This window comes from Anolis sagrei, chromosome 1, assembly GCF_037176765.1.
Source record: "Anolis sagrei isolate rAnoSag1 chromosome 1, rAnoSag1.mat, whole genome shotgun sequence".
Classification (NCBI taxonomy): domain Eukaryota; kingdom Metazoa; phylum Chordata; class Lepidosauria; order Squamata; family Dactyloidae; genus Anolis; species Anolis sagrei.
Genome location: NC_090021.1, coordinates 50,048,199 through 50,065,104, shown reverse-complemented (window position 1 = coordinate 50,065,104; position 16,906 = coordinate 50,048,199). Strand labels below are relative to the sequence as shown.

General features: G+C 39.5%; 1 protein-coding gene across 3 annotated transcripts in view; it reads left to right on the top strand.

Annotated features, from left to right (window-relative positions):
* RASGRP3 (RAS guanyl releasing protein 3) overlaps window positions 1-11,158 on the top strand; it is a 47,064-nt gene extending 35,906 nt beyond the window's left edge. For all 3 annotated transcript variants that reach the window (XM_060754009.2, XM_067464419.1, XM_067464417.1), the window contains 5 exons: window positions 592-739; window positions 3,759-3,795; window positions 5,286-5,411; window positions 7,529-7,893; window positions 10,336-11,158. In XM_060754009.2, the coding sequence (XP_060609992.1) occupies window positions 592-739; window positions 3,759-3,795; window positions 5,286-5,411; window positions 7,529-7,893; window positions 10,336-10,344 (685 nt within the window). In that variant the 3' untranslated portion in view covers window positions 10,345-11,158. The remainder of the gene's footprint in view (window positions 1-591; window positions 740-3,758; window positions 3,796-5,285; window positions 5,412-7,528; window positions 7,894-10,335) is intronic.
* Window positions 11,159-16,906: the final 5,748 nt, after the last annotated feature.

Below are 16,906 nucleotides of genomic sequence, written 5' to 3'. Positions count from 1 at the left end.
CCAGAGGAGCTGTCGCTTTTATTGTCCATCTGTGACACTGATGTAGTACTTCCGCATTCCCCGCATGCTTTGCTGGAGTGCTTTGCTGGAGTCTTTTTTATAACCTCATAAATTAGTTAAATTAGCCTCCCCACACATAGGTGGTGCCTAATTTTCCTACTTGACAGATGCAGCTGTCTTTCAGGTTGCAAAGGTCAACAACAAGCTACACCATTGGTCGGAAGCTCACTCCGACCCAGGCTGGCTTCAAACTCATGATCTTTTGGTCAGAAGTGATCTTAATGCAGCTGACACTCAGACAGCTGCGCCACAGTCCTGGTGCTTCCAGGCTTCCTCAACCCATTACAATTATTTGTCAAATACTTTAAAATCATGCATTTTAAAAAATTGTACCTCTGAAGAAACACTCCAAAGAAGCCCTTTCCATACTTGATGTCCTCCAGAGGGGTGGACTACAACTCACAGAATCCTTCAGCCGGAGGATTGTGGAGGTGTACTCAAAAGCCTCTGGTTGACAAGAAGTTATGGAAGGCTTTTCTGTGGCATTAAAATAATATTTTTTCAACCTCTCTTGTTTCAAAAACAAAACAGAGATGGTCTTATCAGCAAAGGAGAAATGATGGCTTATTTTCTGAGGGCCAAATCACAGCTGCAATGTAAAATGGGACCTGGTTTCATACATAACTTCCAAGAGATGACCTATCTTAAACCAACTTTCTGTGAGCATTGTGCTGGATTTGTAAGTATGCCATTTTTACATCCAAAAATACTTAAGATATATATGTTTTCTTTATGAGTGTTTTGCATATGTGGCTCCATTTTTTAAAAATTGGATCTATTTTGAAGATACAAGTAAATTAATGTGGCTGCGGACTAACAATATTTAATGAGTGGCTTTTGTTTAAATATAAACTTGGAAATGGGTAATCTGAATAGGATTTCAAAGCAAGGAATGAAACAGACTGATTTATCAGTTGAAGGTTCTGATAATTATAGATGTGTATCCATGTACAAACATGTATCAAGTTTAATGGGATGGTTATGTTACCAAAATAAGCTATCTGTCACCCAGAGGAGTGTAGGTTCATTTCTCAGCATGCCATGCTACTTTGACAGCCAGGATAAAGGTACCGGGTTTGAAGGCAGTAACAGAAGTGTTATTCATCTGGCCAGATAGATGCCAAAACAGCATAATAGCTCCGAAGAACTGACATAACATATAAATAAGCATTTTATCCCCTTTGGCAGCTATTTAGAAGACCTACTCCCTCCCCTGATTAGCTCAGGAATGGTCAAGTTAGACTCTCACCTGTAATTGTCTGGGGACTCGCTGTGATGTCAAAGGTGGATGGAGTCTCCCTTGTGGTGGGAAAAATGGAGAGCTGCTATTTGTCCATTTGAAGCTGGAGCCATTTGAAATATCCTCCCAGGAGAGAAAGGGCATTATTTGGGAAATGTTCTGAAATAGTTTATGATGGGACAGTAGGTGCCAGAGACAAAAGACAAAGCTTATGCAAATAGTAAGTCTCATTGAGCTATATTATAAGGTGATGTATACTCCAAAACATCTGAGGAGACAGTCCATACCAAATCCTAATGTTCCGACAAAGGGATATGAAACAGTTTATAGGGTTGTTGTAGGTTTTTCAGGCTATATGGCCATGTTCTAGAGGCATTCTCTCCTGACGTTTCGCCTGCATCTATGGCAAGCATCCTCAGAGGTTGCGAGGTCACAGGATGCTTGCCATAGATGCAGGCAAAACATCAGTAGATAATGCCTCTAGAACATGACCATACAGCCCGAAAAACCTACAATAACCCAGTGATTCCAGCAATGAAAACCTTCAACAAAACAGTTTATAGTCTGTTAGTATCAGTCATAAAGAAAGGAATTTAGAGAGGCAAAAATGTCTGTAGTAACCCTGAAGTTGTATTCTAAGCATCAAGCGGCAACCTTGGTAAAAGCCAAAATAAAATGATTCCATGCAAATCAAAATAAAAACAGCTTCTGTGTAGGTAAGGATTCTTCATACAGACAACAACAAAATGCAAAACATGATAAGGTCTCCCGGGTTGTTCCATCTTGTTTCGTTTAAATCTTCTTCAGGTATTCTGCCTTTCTTTACATTGCTGTTATTTCCATGTTGTATGGACTGACTCTCAATAGAGGAATGAAACAACAATGTTTGGGAAGTTCTTCCACTCCATAGAACATTGAAGTAACAGCAATGTAAAGGCAGCAATGAAACAAGGTGGAACAACCCGGGAGACCTTTGTTGCAACTCTGTACAGCATCTCTCAGTATAAACAGTCCCTCACTTTGCTCATCATCAGTCAGTCCAAGGTCAAAGCCAAAGTAGATTCAAGCAACAAACTATGCAGGGATAATCCAGAAGGTGTAGTCAATCATCCAGTCCAAAAATCCTCACCAACACAGCCAAATATCTAAATGTCACCATAAGATGAAGCAAACTTGCTATCTGCTGCTCCAGAGACTAGGGTGCATCCACACTATAGAATTTCTTGCAGTTTGACACCACTTTAACTGGCATGGCTCAATGCTATGCAGGCATGTAGCCGGGGGGGGGGGGGGGCTCGGGGGGCTTCAGCCCCCCCCCCCCCGAAATTTTCATGGTGGTTCGCGAAAAGGCCTTAATGGTGCATTATTTAAACTGTTATGTTTATTCATATCATGATCTGATCACCATACTCAATATATCCCATATGCATGGGGGTATTGGGGTAACGATACAAAAGGTTTGATAGGCTAGCCCCTCTTTCACTCAGACTCAGCCCCCCCCCCCAAACTCAGCCCCCACCGAAACCCCCCCTGAAAAAAAATTCAGCCCCCCCCCCCGAAACGAAATCCTGGCTACGGGCCTGATGCTGTGGAATCCTGGGAGTTGTAGTTTGGTGAGCCACCAGGACTCTTTGGAAGCGGAGAAAAGGCTAAGGACCTTCTAAAACTACAATTCCCATCATTCCATAGCATTGAACCATGGCAGTTAAAGTGGTGTCAAACTGCAAGAAATTCTACAAATTAAATATACCCAGTGCTGTTTGCTTTTCATCACAAGATTTTAATAATTCTACAGTTTAGATGCAACCTGGAACACAAACCAATGGATCCAAAGTACAAGGAAAGAAAATAATCAGACTAAAAAAATTGACTGACTTTCCTTCTTTGGACTAAAATTTAAAGAAAGATTACCTATCTTTTAGGAGTGCTTTAGTTATGTATTCCCACATGGTGCAGATTTGGACCGGATGACCTTTGGTTCTTGTGATTCTGTGTGTATTCAGATAACTTAACCCCACTAATTTCAGTAAAATTTTCCCTCAGGTAAGTGCATGCAGGGTTGTAGTCCAATTGTTTGCTTGGTTTCAACCTAATCTCAATACTTTCTTATCCAAAATTTAATCTTGTGCTCATATATTTTGGGGAGAGGGACTCCAGGTGTTTAAGAACAAAAATAACATTGTGACATAAGGAAATTAAAAGTTCTTAACCTGGTTCCTTCCAACAGATTAAAGTAAATTATACTGAGTTGAATCACTTCTCCAGTGCTGCCTTATTTGTAGGTCATGGAAAATGGTGAAGGGAAGACCCTCACAGATGAATGGATAGCTCTTTCTGGCAGGAAGTGTGTTGAGAGCAGTAATATCCTGTTTGCAATTCTGTCACCATTGTTCCTGCCTTCATAAAGATTTTGCTTCCTTCCTGCTTTCTTTTTTATCCCTTTTGTCTTTCATTACAGCTCTGGGGTATAATCAAGCAAGGCTACAAATGCAAAGGTACTGTAAATCACGCATGGGTGCTGATTTGGGCTCCCTAGTTATTAACCTAATTAATCTCGTAATTGCTGGCAACACAAGACAATACACTTTTAACCTCAGACTAGTAATCTGAAGAGTTATGTGACATGCAGTACTATGCACGCTTGCCTGGAAATAACAGTGTTCAGAAGCAAGTATACACTGAATTGCAGCCTTACACTTGTGGGCTGAGAGATCACTCTTATCCTTTTTAAAATTAATTTTAGTGTTTCTCTTCCTTTAAAAAAATAATTCAAATTATCTTTGACTGTACACGTGTTTTACCACTGATCATCATTCTCTTAATTGCCAACTCCGATAGTAAGTGCTCACAGCAATGTAGATAAAACAGGCGTCACTGACAATCAAGGGGAAACTACAAACCTGCTTGGTAAATCTTGTGGTTTGAAAAAATACCTGAACATTTAAACACATTTTTAAAAATTATGAATGGAGTGGGTTGGTGTGAGTTTTCTGGGCTGTATGGCCATGTTCCAGAAGCACTCTCTCCTGACGTTTTGTCCATATCTATGGCATGCATCCTCAGAGGTTGTGAGATCTGTTGGAAACTAGGCAATTGACGTTTATATGTCTGTAGAATATAAAGAATGAATATATTTTAATAAAACTTACATGGATTGTAGCATAGATTTTATATTATTTTTCCACATAATCACCATTCAGTTCAATACAATTTGTCATCCGTGGGGCAAGTTTTTGATGCCTGTGTCATAGAAGTTTCCCTCCGCCTTTTTCAGCCAGTCAGTCACTTCTATTTTCACCTTGTCGTTGAAGGAAATGTGTTTCCCACCAAGGTGTTCCTTCAATTTAGTGAAGAGATGATAATCACTGGGTGCAAGATTGGGGCTGTGAGCAGGGTGGCTTAAAACATCCCAACCAAATGAAGTCAATAATTCTTTGAGTTGCATGAGCAGTGTGCAGACACGTATTATCATGAAGGAGACAGATTCCTGCCATCAGCATGCCACGACATTTGTTTTGGATGGCTCTGCGAAGTTTCTTCATGGTCTTACAATATATTCCGTACCCATTTTGTCACATGCTATCTTGACATTACATCCTCTCCATAAACTGAAACGATTTCACGATGAATCACACTGGCGTTCATGCCCTTAGCACTTAGATAGCGTACTGCAGAGCAAACTTTGCACTTGGAGGGAAATGGAATGATGACGCTCATCTCTAACCTTCATCACAATGCCAGTTGACAAGCTACTGATGACTGGCACTGCTCGTTTGCTTCTGCTGAATTCCTCCTACACGGGAGGGATACCAACTTCCCCAAGAAAATTCCCCGGAAGAGCTTTGTAACCTTACTTTCTGGATAACCTTCATACATCATGTGGATTTTTGCCTTCTATAGACTTTAAGTAGATTTAAAATCACATGTTTTTTCATATTGGGAGGAGGAAAGTAGAAATAATTTTTGGTCTGGTTATTTATTCCAGATTGTGGTGCCAACTGTCATAAACAGTGCAGAGATCTGCTAGTTCTCGCCTGTAGGAAATTTGCCAGAGGAACATCACTGAGCAGTAACCACGGTTCTTTGCCCAATAGTCCATCATTGCCAGCTGGTAAGTGAAGACCGTATATCTCATGGATGTCACTGAACAATTTTGTTTATTGCCTAGCAATTTGCCTAGAATGCAAGTAACCATTGCTCTGATAAAGTCAAGCTTCTGGTTCTCTAGAATGTTCATATTAACCTTGCCCACATAATTCCTAGGTCCGTGTAGACTTGTATAATTCAGTTTAACTGCATGGAACTGCATTGAATGAGTCTATGCTGACCATTTAGGGGACCGTAGTGTCCTGCAGTCACTACTTTTCTATTTTCTATCGTCACTTCTCACATCAGAGTTGATCTTGTGTCTGGGAGTAGTCATCATTATGCAAATGAAGCAACAGATATATTAAAATGGCTCTCTGATGGTAGGCATGCTAGAGCAGTAACTTATCTGTGTTTACCCCATGTGATGGCCATATTGAATTGCTTCTGGTGTGATGGCACTTATCATTTGAAAATATGTTTTCCACACTGTTGCATAATTTGGTATTAGAAAGATTTCAAACACTAATTACAAAACAACAAGCTCTTCTCGCTTCTTTGGTTCTCCAGTTGCCAACATTGTATCTCTCTCAAATGATTGGTGTGTTGTAGACCTTGTGAAGATGACACAAAAATGCCTCTGACTGCATGTGATGTTGGGAGACCTCTTTGAACTTGCCTGGAATAAACAAGACAGTGGATGATTTTCAGTACTAAAGTGTGACCCACTTTTACGGCCATTACTTATTCCTCTTTCCATCATAGTTTATCTCTTTTCCCAGATAGTAGTAGAATGTGCCTTCAAGATGTGTCAAGGACATTCTATGAATCACAGAGGGCTTCCTTAGGCCCCTTGCTCCCACCAGCATCACAAACGCAGCTGGTGGGGACGAGAGACAGGGCCTTCTTGGCCGTGGCCCCCCGCCTGTGGAACGCCCTTCCAAATGAGATATGATTGAACCCCATCCTTCCTGGCTTTCAGGAAGAAAGTAAAATCATGGTTGTGGGGCCAGGCTTTCGGACAGCAGACATAAATCAGCACGTTAGTGAAAATGGACGGGAAAGGCAATTTACATGAGGATGCGGTTTTATTGTTAATTGAGGCTTTTATACTGTTTAATTAATGGGTTATATAATTTATGTATTTTAATGGTTTATTGGTTTCGTTATTATATTTAATTGTTCATATGTAACAGCATCGAATTGCTGCCTACATGAGCCGTCCTGAGTCCCCCTTTGAAGGTGGAGAAGAGATATAAATACCAGAAATAAATAAATAAATAAATAAATAAATAAGGCAATAAACTCAGAGATGGTTTACCTTCCTCAAAACATAGTATACAGTCCCAGCTATCCTTGTCAAATACTAACCATGACAAACCCTGCTTATCTTTAGAGATCAGTTCAAGTATCGAAGCCTCATGGAAAAATTTAACAACTTTGGAAAAGTTTAGTATTTTCCCATGGCATCTTTTTAATTTAAAGAAAGTCAGCTCCACATCTGCTACTAACATTTGGCTGGAGCAGACAATCCCAGGCATAACTGAATAAATTGCTATTGTTTAGAACTGTCACATATAATGTGAACCAGAAGATTGGCAGTTCAGGCCGAGGGTGGGGGTGAGCTCCCACCATCAGCCCTAGCTTCCGTTTACCAAGCACTTCGAAAACAGCAATGTGAGTAGATCAATAGGCACCGCTTTGGTGAGGAGGTAAAAGGCACCCCTGAAGACATACCGGCAATTCAGTCAGGAAGGCATCCATGGACAACAGGCGAATGTTTAGCTAATGATATATACCAGGATTTGGATTGCAATTTGGGTAGTCAGTCTCTAAAAGCTTTGCCACCTCTGCCCTAGAATGTCAAATTTTGTAAAGCACACAAGCATCATATAAGATTTTTTTCCCTACAGAATTATTTTTTACTATATATAATGTTGTATTTATTCTATTCTATACGTCTGGCATAGACCACCTGTGTTATTAACTGAGCTTGGGAAAGTTACTTTTTGGACTGTAACTGGCAGAAACCAGCAGTAAACATGACCATGTTGGCTATATGAGTCTGGTGCCCAAAAACAAATTGTTCCAAATGCTGATTATTGGTGAATTAATCTATATTTTCTTTTTTTCTTTTTGCAGTCCAAGATGAAGTATTTAATTTTCCCAGTGTAACTCCACAAAATCAGGATCTCGTTAGCAGAGCAATCACACTTGTAACAGGCTCTTCTCAGAAGATTTCAGTCCATCTACAACGGGTGACAACCAGCCAGGCAACTCAGACGGAGCCACTATGGCATGAGCCTGGTTGGGGTGATTCAGGGTCCCACACATTTCCAAAAATGAAGTCTAAGTTCCATGGGAAATCAGGAAAGACTAAAGGTTTTGCAAAATGGGAAAACGAAAAACCCAGCATTCCAGCCAACATGGACATCCCAGCAGCAACTACAACACAAGGGTTGAATCAGAATGGAAATGAAACTTTGTTAGAAAGACAGGAAATGCAGGTGAGTTACAGATTTCAAAGCGCCCAGTGGGAGACGATGTCTTCATTTCACTGAGGCAGTGAACCAGCTTCAGGGATTAGATTGAAAGACCTATTCAAGGTGCTGAAAAAGAGTGTCCCAGAGAGACTGGAGGGGCTGCAAAAAAACAGCTTTAGGGGCTGTATCTCACACTAGGAACATGCTTTGCTCACTTTAGATTTAAAATTACAAAGCCGGACGTGTCTTTAAGAAATGAATAAAGGTTTATCACCTTGGATACCTTCTTTAAAATTCAGATTTAACCCAGAGTGGATTTATTATGTTACTGACTTGAAATCCAAACTCTGACGATTTCAGAGGTTGGATTTCAACCTCTGACGTAGGTGAAATGTCAGGAGAGAATGCTTCTGGAACATGGCCATACAGCGTGGAAAACTCACAACAACCCAAATAAATAAATAGGTCTTTCACTGGTTTGCTGTCTCTGTCAAGTTCTATAAATCCAGTGTCTAATCCCATATAAACTCAATCAGTGAAATTTAAATAAACATTGATTTAATTACTTGTACTTGAACAATTAGATCAAGGGTATAGTCTAACTGTGCCTAGAAATTGGGTTAAAGTCCTATGAATCCTTAATTTAGAGCCTTTACAATGCTATACTTCCATCGTATTATCATATTAATACGATAGGACAGGACAAATACTCCTTAATCAAATTAATTCTGAACTTTAGGGAGTTTTATTTCCAGAACTACTGGTATTTCCTGACTTGTCTATGGAATCTTTCACTATGACCTATATCAGGTGACTCTCGTGATTTGTCTAGGTTTCAAGCAATACAGTATTCCAGTTTCCAAACTTCAAATGTAATTCAAGTCTGTACAGGTTGAGTATCCCTTATCCGGAAATCTGAAATCCACAATTGGCCATATGGGTGGCTGAGAATGTGACACCTTTGCTTTCTGATGGTTCAATGTATACGAACTTGATTTGATGCACGCAATTATTAAAAAACGTGTTTAAAATTACCTTCGAACTGTGTGTGAAATGTGTATGAAACACAAATTGTTTTTGTGTTTAGATTTGAGTGCCATCTCCAAGACATTTATTACGAATCTGAAAAAAAAATCCAAAGTCCAGTACATTTCTGGTCTAAACTTTTCGGATGAGAGCAACCCAGCCTGTATTTTACTTAGAAAATAAAATATATGCATAACACATGGAAGAGAGGTAACATTTGTAAACTACTTGCCCCAATTAAACATTGAGATTTATGGGAATATATTTACAGACTATTTAGAAATAGATTCATTGATGATCTTACATATGCTATGCAGTTCTATCTTTTTGAGCAAAACATTACATTGAACAAAATCAAATTATAGTTTGGAAACTAGAATATTACATAGCTCAAAATTTCAGGCAATTCCGGAGTCACAATTTGCAGCTCTTTGAGACTGTCCACTTCATCACATTGAAGCAGGGAAGTGTTTGTTATAGTAGTGCTCAGTCGTACTCCGTTTAGAAATGAAATGAATTATTTTCCTACCTTCCTCACACAGTTAAATCTATCTGTGTGACTCAGTTGTACTCAGGATTCTACAGTTGATTTGCCATCACACTGTAATCGCTTGGCACCGCCTACCATCCTTCCCCCTATGTTATTTGTTGAAAAAAAACCTCCTCTCTTTGAAATGTCAACTGTTACATGTCTTCAATTCCTTGAGCTTTCAGTCTAGCCTCTCTCTCTGGGCTGCCCCACCAGGAAAAGAAACAAGGAAGGAGGGAGGGAGCAAAAACGGCGATGCAGCCATCTTTTTCTCCCCCTCTCTCGGCTTTCCCATGCAACACAAGGCACAGATATATCGCAGAAATAAAAGGAAAGGAAAAAGACCTAAAAGCCTATTTTTAAAAGAAATTGTTTTGGCAAAGAAAAAGCTTGTTGAGCGAAAGGTGATGGCGGAACTTTCCCTAAAAAGGGTATGTTGGCTTCTCCCACAATTTCCCTCCCCACAAATTGGGGAAACATTTCATTCTAAACCTAAGAGCAACAAATGCCATCACATTACAGAATTGGCCCTTTTGCCCATCTACATTTGGACCATTAACAAAAAATCCACTTCTCAAGCAGCTCCTGAAACGTATGAATGTTCTACCCTACACTTGAACCCAATCTAATGCGATCAACACAGTGGGTTACCACTTTTAAAGTAGAAGACTCAGTGGAATTTAGTAAGTGTGATGAAGTGGTGTATGTCTATATGTTCTTAAGCTTTCTCCTCCTAAGAAAACTAGCATACCAGAAAAATTTCTGAGTTGAGAGTATTTTTATTAATGTGGGGATGCATGCAAACATCCAAATGGTACAGTCCAGCCATGCAATGTTAATTATCTAACTTGTCCCATTTCTGTTTCAAGAACATTCTGAAATATAAAATAATATCTTTTGATTTATTACAGGCTAGTTGATCTGCTGCTGCAAAATATGGAAGATAGTTCAAGAAAGCACAAAACTGTACATGGCCAAAATTTACAAAATCTCTCTTTTATCACTTGGGACAGGCATTTAATGATAGAGCAGAGTATTTATTCTTTCACATAGATTAAGTAATTTGATCATCCTTGCACAGTGCAGAAAATAAAGGAGTGTTATAGCTCCAGCAAGTCCTGGTTTCTTCACTGCTATTTCTCAGTCAAGGAAAACTTGTTCCGGTCCACTTCATTACTACCAAAGAAACACTGGATCTTCAAAACAAGACAGCTACAAAATGCAGGGCAATGCAATCTGCACCCTTCTTATCTCTGCAAGTTTGCTGTGTATGAAAACTTCATCATTTATCTGACAGACAGCTAGATGTGAGAGTGCTGACTTTTGAAGTGCAAAATGTCTCCCATCACAGACTCCCTCTGCACTCCCAGTTGAAATCCTTTCTTTAGGTTGTGTTTTGTTTTCCAACAAAATCTGGAAGATGTTTATGTTTTCCCATGAAATATGTGACAGACAACTGACCTGAGTGCGGCAAGATTCCTAGCAGAATCAGATGAAGGAACTTGAAACATGTAGTGGGTATGGTAATTCAGATTGCATTATTTAGTCATGTGGATGATGAAGGAAACAGAGGAAGAGCGCCTTCCCACTCTTTATTATGCTGTCATAATCATGTAGCACGTGTTTTCATTTCATGGTTACTGAGGTTATGATGTCTTGGGGTTTGTTTGGGGTTTTTTTTTACACCTTTTAACAAACTGGAAGTTATCTAAATAAAACACTGGATTTGATAGACATGAAGGATTTCTTGAAGTAAAATTAAAATTGTATAACGAGAGTATGTACTTCCACTGAGAATTAACTAGTGCAGATCAGTATCTTATTTGTCTTCAGAAACGTTTGTTAGGGTAATCACTATTTCACCCTCTTGATCATGTAATAATGGAACATCTACGTATGTTGGTGACATACTTAAAGTGCATAGCATCACCAATGAATGAATACTCACCCCTTGTGCAGCTCAAGTGCTATCCATGCATCTTTGAACTCCAGTGCCTGTTAGCCTTATCAAGCATAGTCAATGGTGAAGAGTGCTTGGAGTTGTAGTCCTATATCTATAGAGCCACAAAATCCACATCTCTTAGTAAACAAGGCTAGCTACTACACTGGCAAGAACATCTAAAGGTCCATGTTCTAAACCTTCGGACTGGTATGAGCCTCAGAAGATAGCTGGGGTAATTAGTGATCTTAGATTTGATGCTGGTTTTGATTTAAGTCTGGTCATGAGTTGGGCCTGGGCGTCATCTGACCATTTGGCTCTTAGCTTAAATGGGCTCCCTGTGGTGGTGACCCTTGATACAGGGATTTGGTTCAGGTGAACTTTATAACCAGAAACAATTATGTCCAGAATCAAGGGCTGATGGTCACTATCAATTCTAGTACCAATGCTAAAGTTCTGGACTCTATCAAAAGCATTTCTCGAGGCTAGGGCATAATCCACTGTATTGTAGCCATGTGGGTTCAAGAAAGTGAGTTTCTGTTGGATCGACCAGTGGAATCTATCCTGAGAGCTTATGACAAGCAAATCCTTCTACTACAAGAAGGCCTAACTTTTGTCTCCAAGCTTTGCCACCTCCAACATATAGACACCAGGCCTACTGGGCTCATCTGGTCTGACAAGGAATGCCAGATGATTTTTTAAAAGCCTTAAAAAACACATATATTGGCTACAGAAAATTTGGCTCGAGATAAACATAACCCTTCCCTGATCCAATTAAAAAGGGAATACAAAACTCTTCTAAGGCAAAAGAAACAGCAACATGACCATAACACCTGGGCGCTTTTGATCAATGCCTCGGTGGACAATAATGCTAAAAACTTCTGTCAACTTGTATCAGGAGCCCTGCAATCCCCCCACAGAGGCCCAAGCTGCATAATCCCAGCCCAGGTATGGGAAAATCATTTCGTTTAGTAAATACCCCTTTACCTTTTAACACCTTACATTCCATCATGGGAACCAGTATATGTAGTTTTTAACTTATAAACCTGCATCCTGAAGATTACTGTCATTTTTAAAAAATTCAAGACATGCTGAAGATCCCCCTAAGCTCTTAGAATGATTTCATGTACAATATTTAATGAAGGGGGTGAGAAGGAAGTGGTACTTTCACAAATGTTTAAATAACTCTCCTTCAACTCTCTCAAGTCCCTTCATTCCACACCTCAAAGGCAATCTAAACCAAGAAGATCAGAAGGGAATATTTGAATATTCTTGATTCATGGAATCAAATTCATAGAATTAAATTCTGTAGATAGATACTGTAGTGTCATTATTATGCTTAACTAGTTTTGTAATCAACTGCTAATCTGGATGAGGGGAGTCCTCGTTGTTTGTTTTTTTTAACTGGATACTTGCATCAGACTAAACAGTAACATATTGCAAAGTTTCACAATCCTTTTCACATTAAAATGTTTGAGATTACCTAAATGCCTATACAGGCAGTCCCCAAGTTACAAATATCCAACTTACAAACAATGCATTGTTACAAACAAGGGTGGGACAACAGGAAGTGAGAGAAATTGCTCCTAGGAAGGGAAAATCACTCCTGAAAGAGGAGTGAATCATGGGGAAAAGGGGTCTCCACTGAAGCTTTCTCGCCAATTCTTGTATCCACAGCAAGCTGATTTTTTTTCAAAATCCAATTATCACAGGGACAGAAAGTGAGGTGAAATCTTTTGAATGGGCACAGACAGGAACCCCCCCCCCAAAAAAAAAAACCCCAAAACACAGTGGTGTTAACTCTTTCCCTGTGCTATCCAAAGCTTGCTTATATAGAGAGACACAGAGAGAGGAGGAGGGAGGGAGCATACACATATATTACTTTATATATTTTGCTAGTTACACTTAAAAATGTATCTTTTCCAACTTACAAACAAATTCAACTTAAGAACAAGCTTACAGAACCTATCTTTTTTTGTAACTTGGGTGCTGTCTGTATATTCACACATTGCTAGACAGGCCAGGGCTCCTTATCAAGAAACGTTACCAAGAGTCTTCTCTCTTCTTATTGATTAGATCTCATCCCATGTTTATACTGAAGTCACGTATTGACAAATTCTCACATAAGTCCATCTGGCCTCTCAGCTTTCTTGCCAGAAGGCAACAAGTATACCTGCAGGGTCATATATTGACAATGTAAGAATGAGTGGCTTCACCACAGGAAGAAAATACATTTGATGGGAATAAGAAAGACTGTCAGAGAGAATGGAACTGCTCACATGGTTGCAGTCTGTGGCTGTTTACCACAATGGGGAAGTGACTCTCACACTGATAAGACATCAGAAGAAGCCCTCAATCCCAATTTTTCAGCCACTTGGTAGACTAAGATTGTTCTGTTATTTTTCAGATTCCATGCCATTTTGGGCTTTCTACAAACACTTTCTACAAGCATTTTAGGTTAAGTATCCATAACCAAAAATGCTTGGGACCAGAAATGTTTGGGTTTATTGTATTTTGGAATATTTGCATTTGCAAACAGGTACATAATGAGATACCATGCTTTGGAGATGGGACCCAAGTTTAAAAATAAAATTGTTGTATGTTTCATATACACCTCATACACATAACCTGAAGGCATTTTTAAACAGTTGTTTAATAGTTTTGTGCATGAAACCATGCTGGTGTACACTGTGCCATCATTCCTGATCATGAGAACTCTTCAAAAGTAGACCTCTCTGCCTGTGTGTGGTGGAAGCTCCTTCTTTGGAGGCTTCTAAAAAGAGGCTGGATGACCATCTGCCAGGGGTGTTTTGATTGTGCTTTTTCTGCATGACAGGAGGCTGGACTCGATGGCCTATATGTTCCAACTCTATTATTCTACAATTCTATGAAAGGAAAGGTTTCACTATCTCAGCCATCCATGTGGACAATTCTAGAATTCTAGATAAGGGATACATAACCTATACAACTAGTTTCACTGTCATAGAATCATAGAATCAAAGAGTTGGAAGAGACCTCATGGGCCATCCAGTCCAACCCCCTGCCAAGAAGCAGGAATATTGCATTCAAATCACCCCTGACAAATGGCCATCCAGCCTCTGCTTAAAAGCTTCCAAAGAAGGAGCCTCCACCACACTCTGGGGCAGAGAGTTCCACTGCTGAACGGCTCTCACAGTCAGGAAGTTCTTCCTAATGTTCAGATGGAATCTCCTCTCTTGTAGTTTGAAGCCATTGTTCCGCGTCCTAGTCTGCAAGGAAGCAGAAAACAAGCTTGCTCCCTCCTCCCTGTGGCTTCCTCTCACATATTTATACATGGCTATCATATCTCCTCTCAGCCTTCTCTTCTTCAGGCTAAACATGCCCAGTTCCCTAAGCCGCTTCTCATAGGGCTTGTTCTCCAGACCCTTGATCATTTTAGTCGCCCTCCTCTGGACACATTCCAGCTTGTCAATATCTCTCTTGAATTGTGGTGCCCAGAATTGGACACAATATTCCAGATGTGGTCTAACCAAAGCAGAATAGAGGGGTAGCATTACTTCCTTAGATCTAGACACTATGCTCCTATTGATGCAGGCCAAAATCCCATTGGCTTTTTTTGCCGCCACATCACATTGTTGGCTCATGTTTAACTTGTCCACGAGGACTCCAAGATCTTTTTCACACGTACTGCTCTCGAGCCAGGCGTCACCCATTCTGTATCTTTGCATTTCATTTTTTCTGCCAAAGTGGAGTATCTTGCATTTGTCACTGTTGAACTTCATTTTGTTAGTTTTGGCCCATCTCTCTAATCTGTCAAGATCGTTTTGAATTCTGCTCCTGTCCTCTGGACTATTGGCTATCCCTCCCAATTTGGTGTCGTCTGCAAACTTGATGATCATGCCTTCTAGCCCTTCATCTAAGTCATTAATAAAGATGTTGAACAGGACCGGGCCCAGGACGGAACCCTGCGGCCATGTTGATACATTGTTCAATTAATACTATTCACCAGTGTCAAATACAGGTTGAGTACCTACACCATCCATAATACACAATTATGTATTTATATGTGATCTATAACTTGTTCAAACCTGAAAAGCCATCTTGTGATGCATCCAAAGCACTACCTGTTTACAGAAAACGAAGAAGATATCAAGAAACTGCAAAATAAAGCTAGGCAACCTTAGTCCAGGGATCAATTTTCCACCCTTGGATTCATGCTCACACCATGCTGAATAACACAAATGACAACAAACAAAAATACCCAAAATTGATAGAAGTTCCCTATGTTTGTTTTTTTAAAAATTGCCATTTTTAATATGTTAAACTAGTGCAGTGATACCTTGCAATCTATTAAAAAAGAAAATTCTGAGAGAAAACACAAGATGGCCCATATGGTGTCTTCCTACTCTATTATTCTACAATTCTATGAAAGGAATGGTGCAACTATCTCAGCCATCTATGTGGACATGGATGCAGGGGTTGAGTGGCATGAAGTCATGTGACCCCAGAACTGTTAGCCTAGTATTGTTTAGAGGCTTACAATCAGCCCCTTTTGTTCTATGACATGTTCTTTAAAATTCAGGTTTAGTATAATTTTGTATAATTTATCCAGAAATACAAAATGATCTGAAATTGTCCCCATGAGTGGCTCAAATAGTGACATATTTGATTTTCTATTTTTTGAATGTACTCGTGCAAAAAATATTAAAATACTGTGTATAAAATTATCTTCAGACTATGTGTAAGAAACATCAATTAATATAATGTCTTCTCTGGGATATTACAAAATTGTATACATGTAAACCTCCTAAAATTGAGCAAAAATCCCAAACACTTCCCAGGTCCCTGCAAGAGATCTACCAGGGAATCATAGAATAATAGTTGGAAGAGACCACATGAGCCAAGTAGTTCAACCCCCTGCCATGCAGGAAAAACACAAAGTACCCCTGACAGATTTCACTTCTTATTTTAGGCAGCAAGTTAGTAGACAGATACACCAAAGGTCAATGATCATGTGACTTAGCCCTTCTCTTCAAGCTTTGATAGTCTGAAGGGAACTTCCACATCTGCCTGAATATATGAATGCCTCCCAAACATCAGGACATAAGCCATTTTCAATCATGTGGAAGCTTTAGGAAGCCTGTTCAGTCAGACAGAGAAACCCCTTTCAGATCAATCCTTCAATTCAAAAAAATCAGTAGTGGCACAGAAAGTGCGCACATTTACTATATGAGTTTTAATCCCAATTAGCCTTAATAGGGCAAATAAAGCTTTTCTAGAGAACACCAAAATTCACATCCACCAAACAAAATTTGATAAAGACATTTTAAGCTTAATTACTTTTTGCTTGTAGATCGGGAGCAACACCTAGTGGCCATAAAAATTAATTTCTGATTAAACATGGTGCTACAAACATAACACTTCGAAAATTATCTTAACAAAGGCAGGGTTAGTTGCATTCCTTGGCTGCAAACAAAAAGAACTAGTAAATCCGTTAATTTCATAAAGTATTTCTGAAAACCTTATAGTTTGAAATGAAGAATTGTTTGAGAAATCTAAATTAA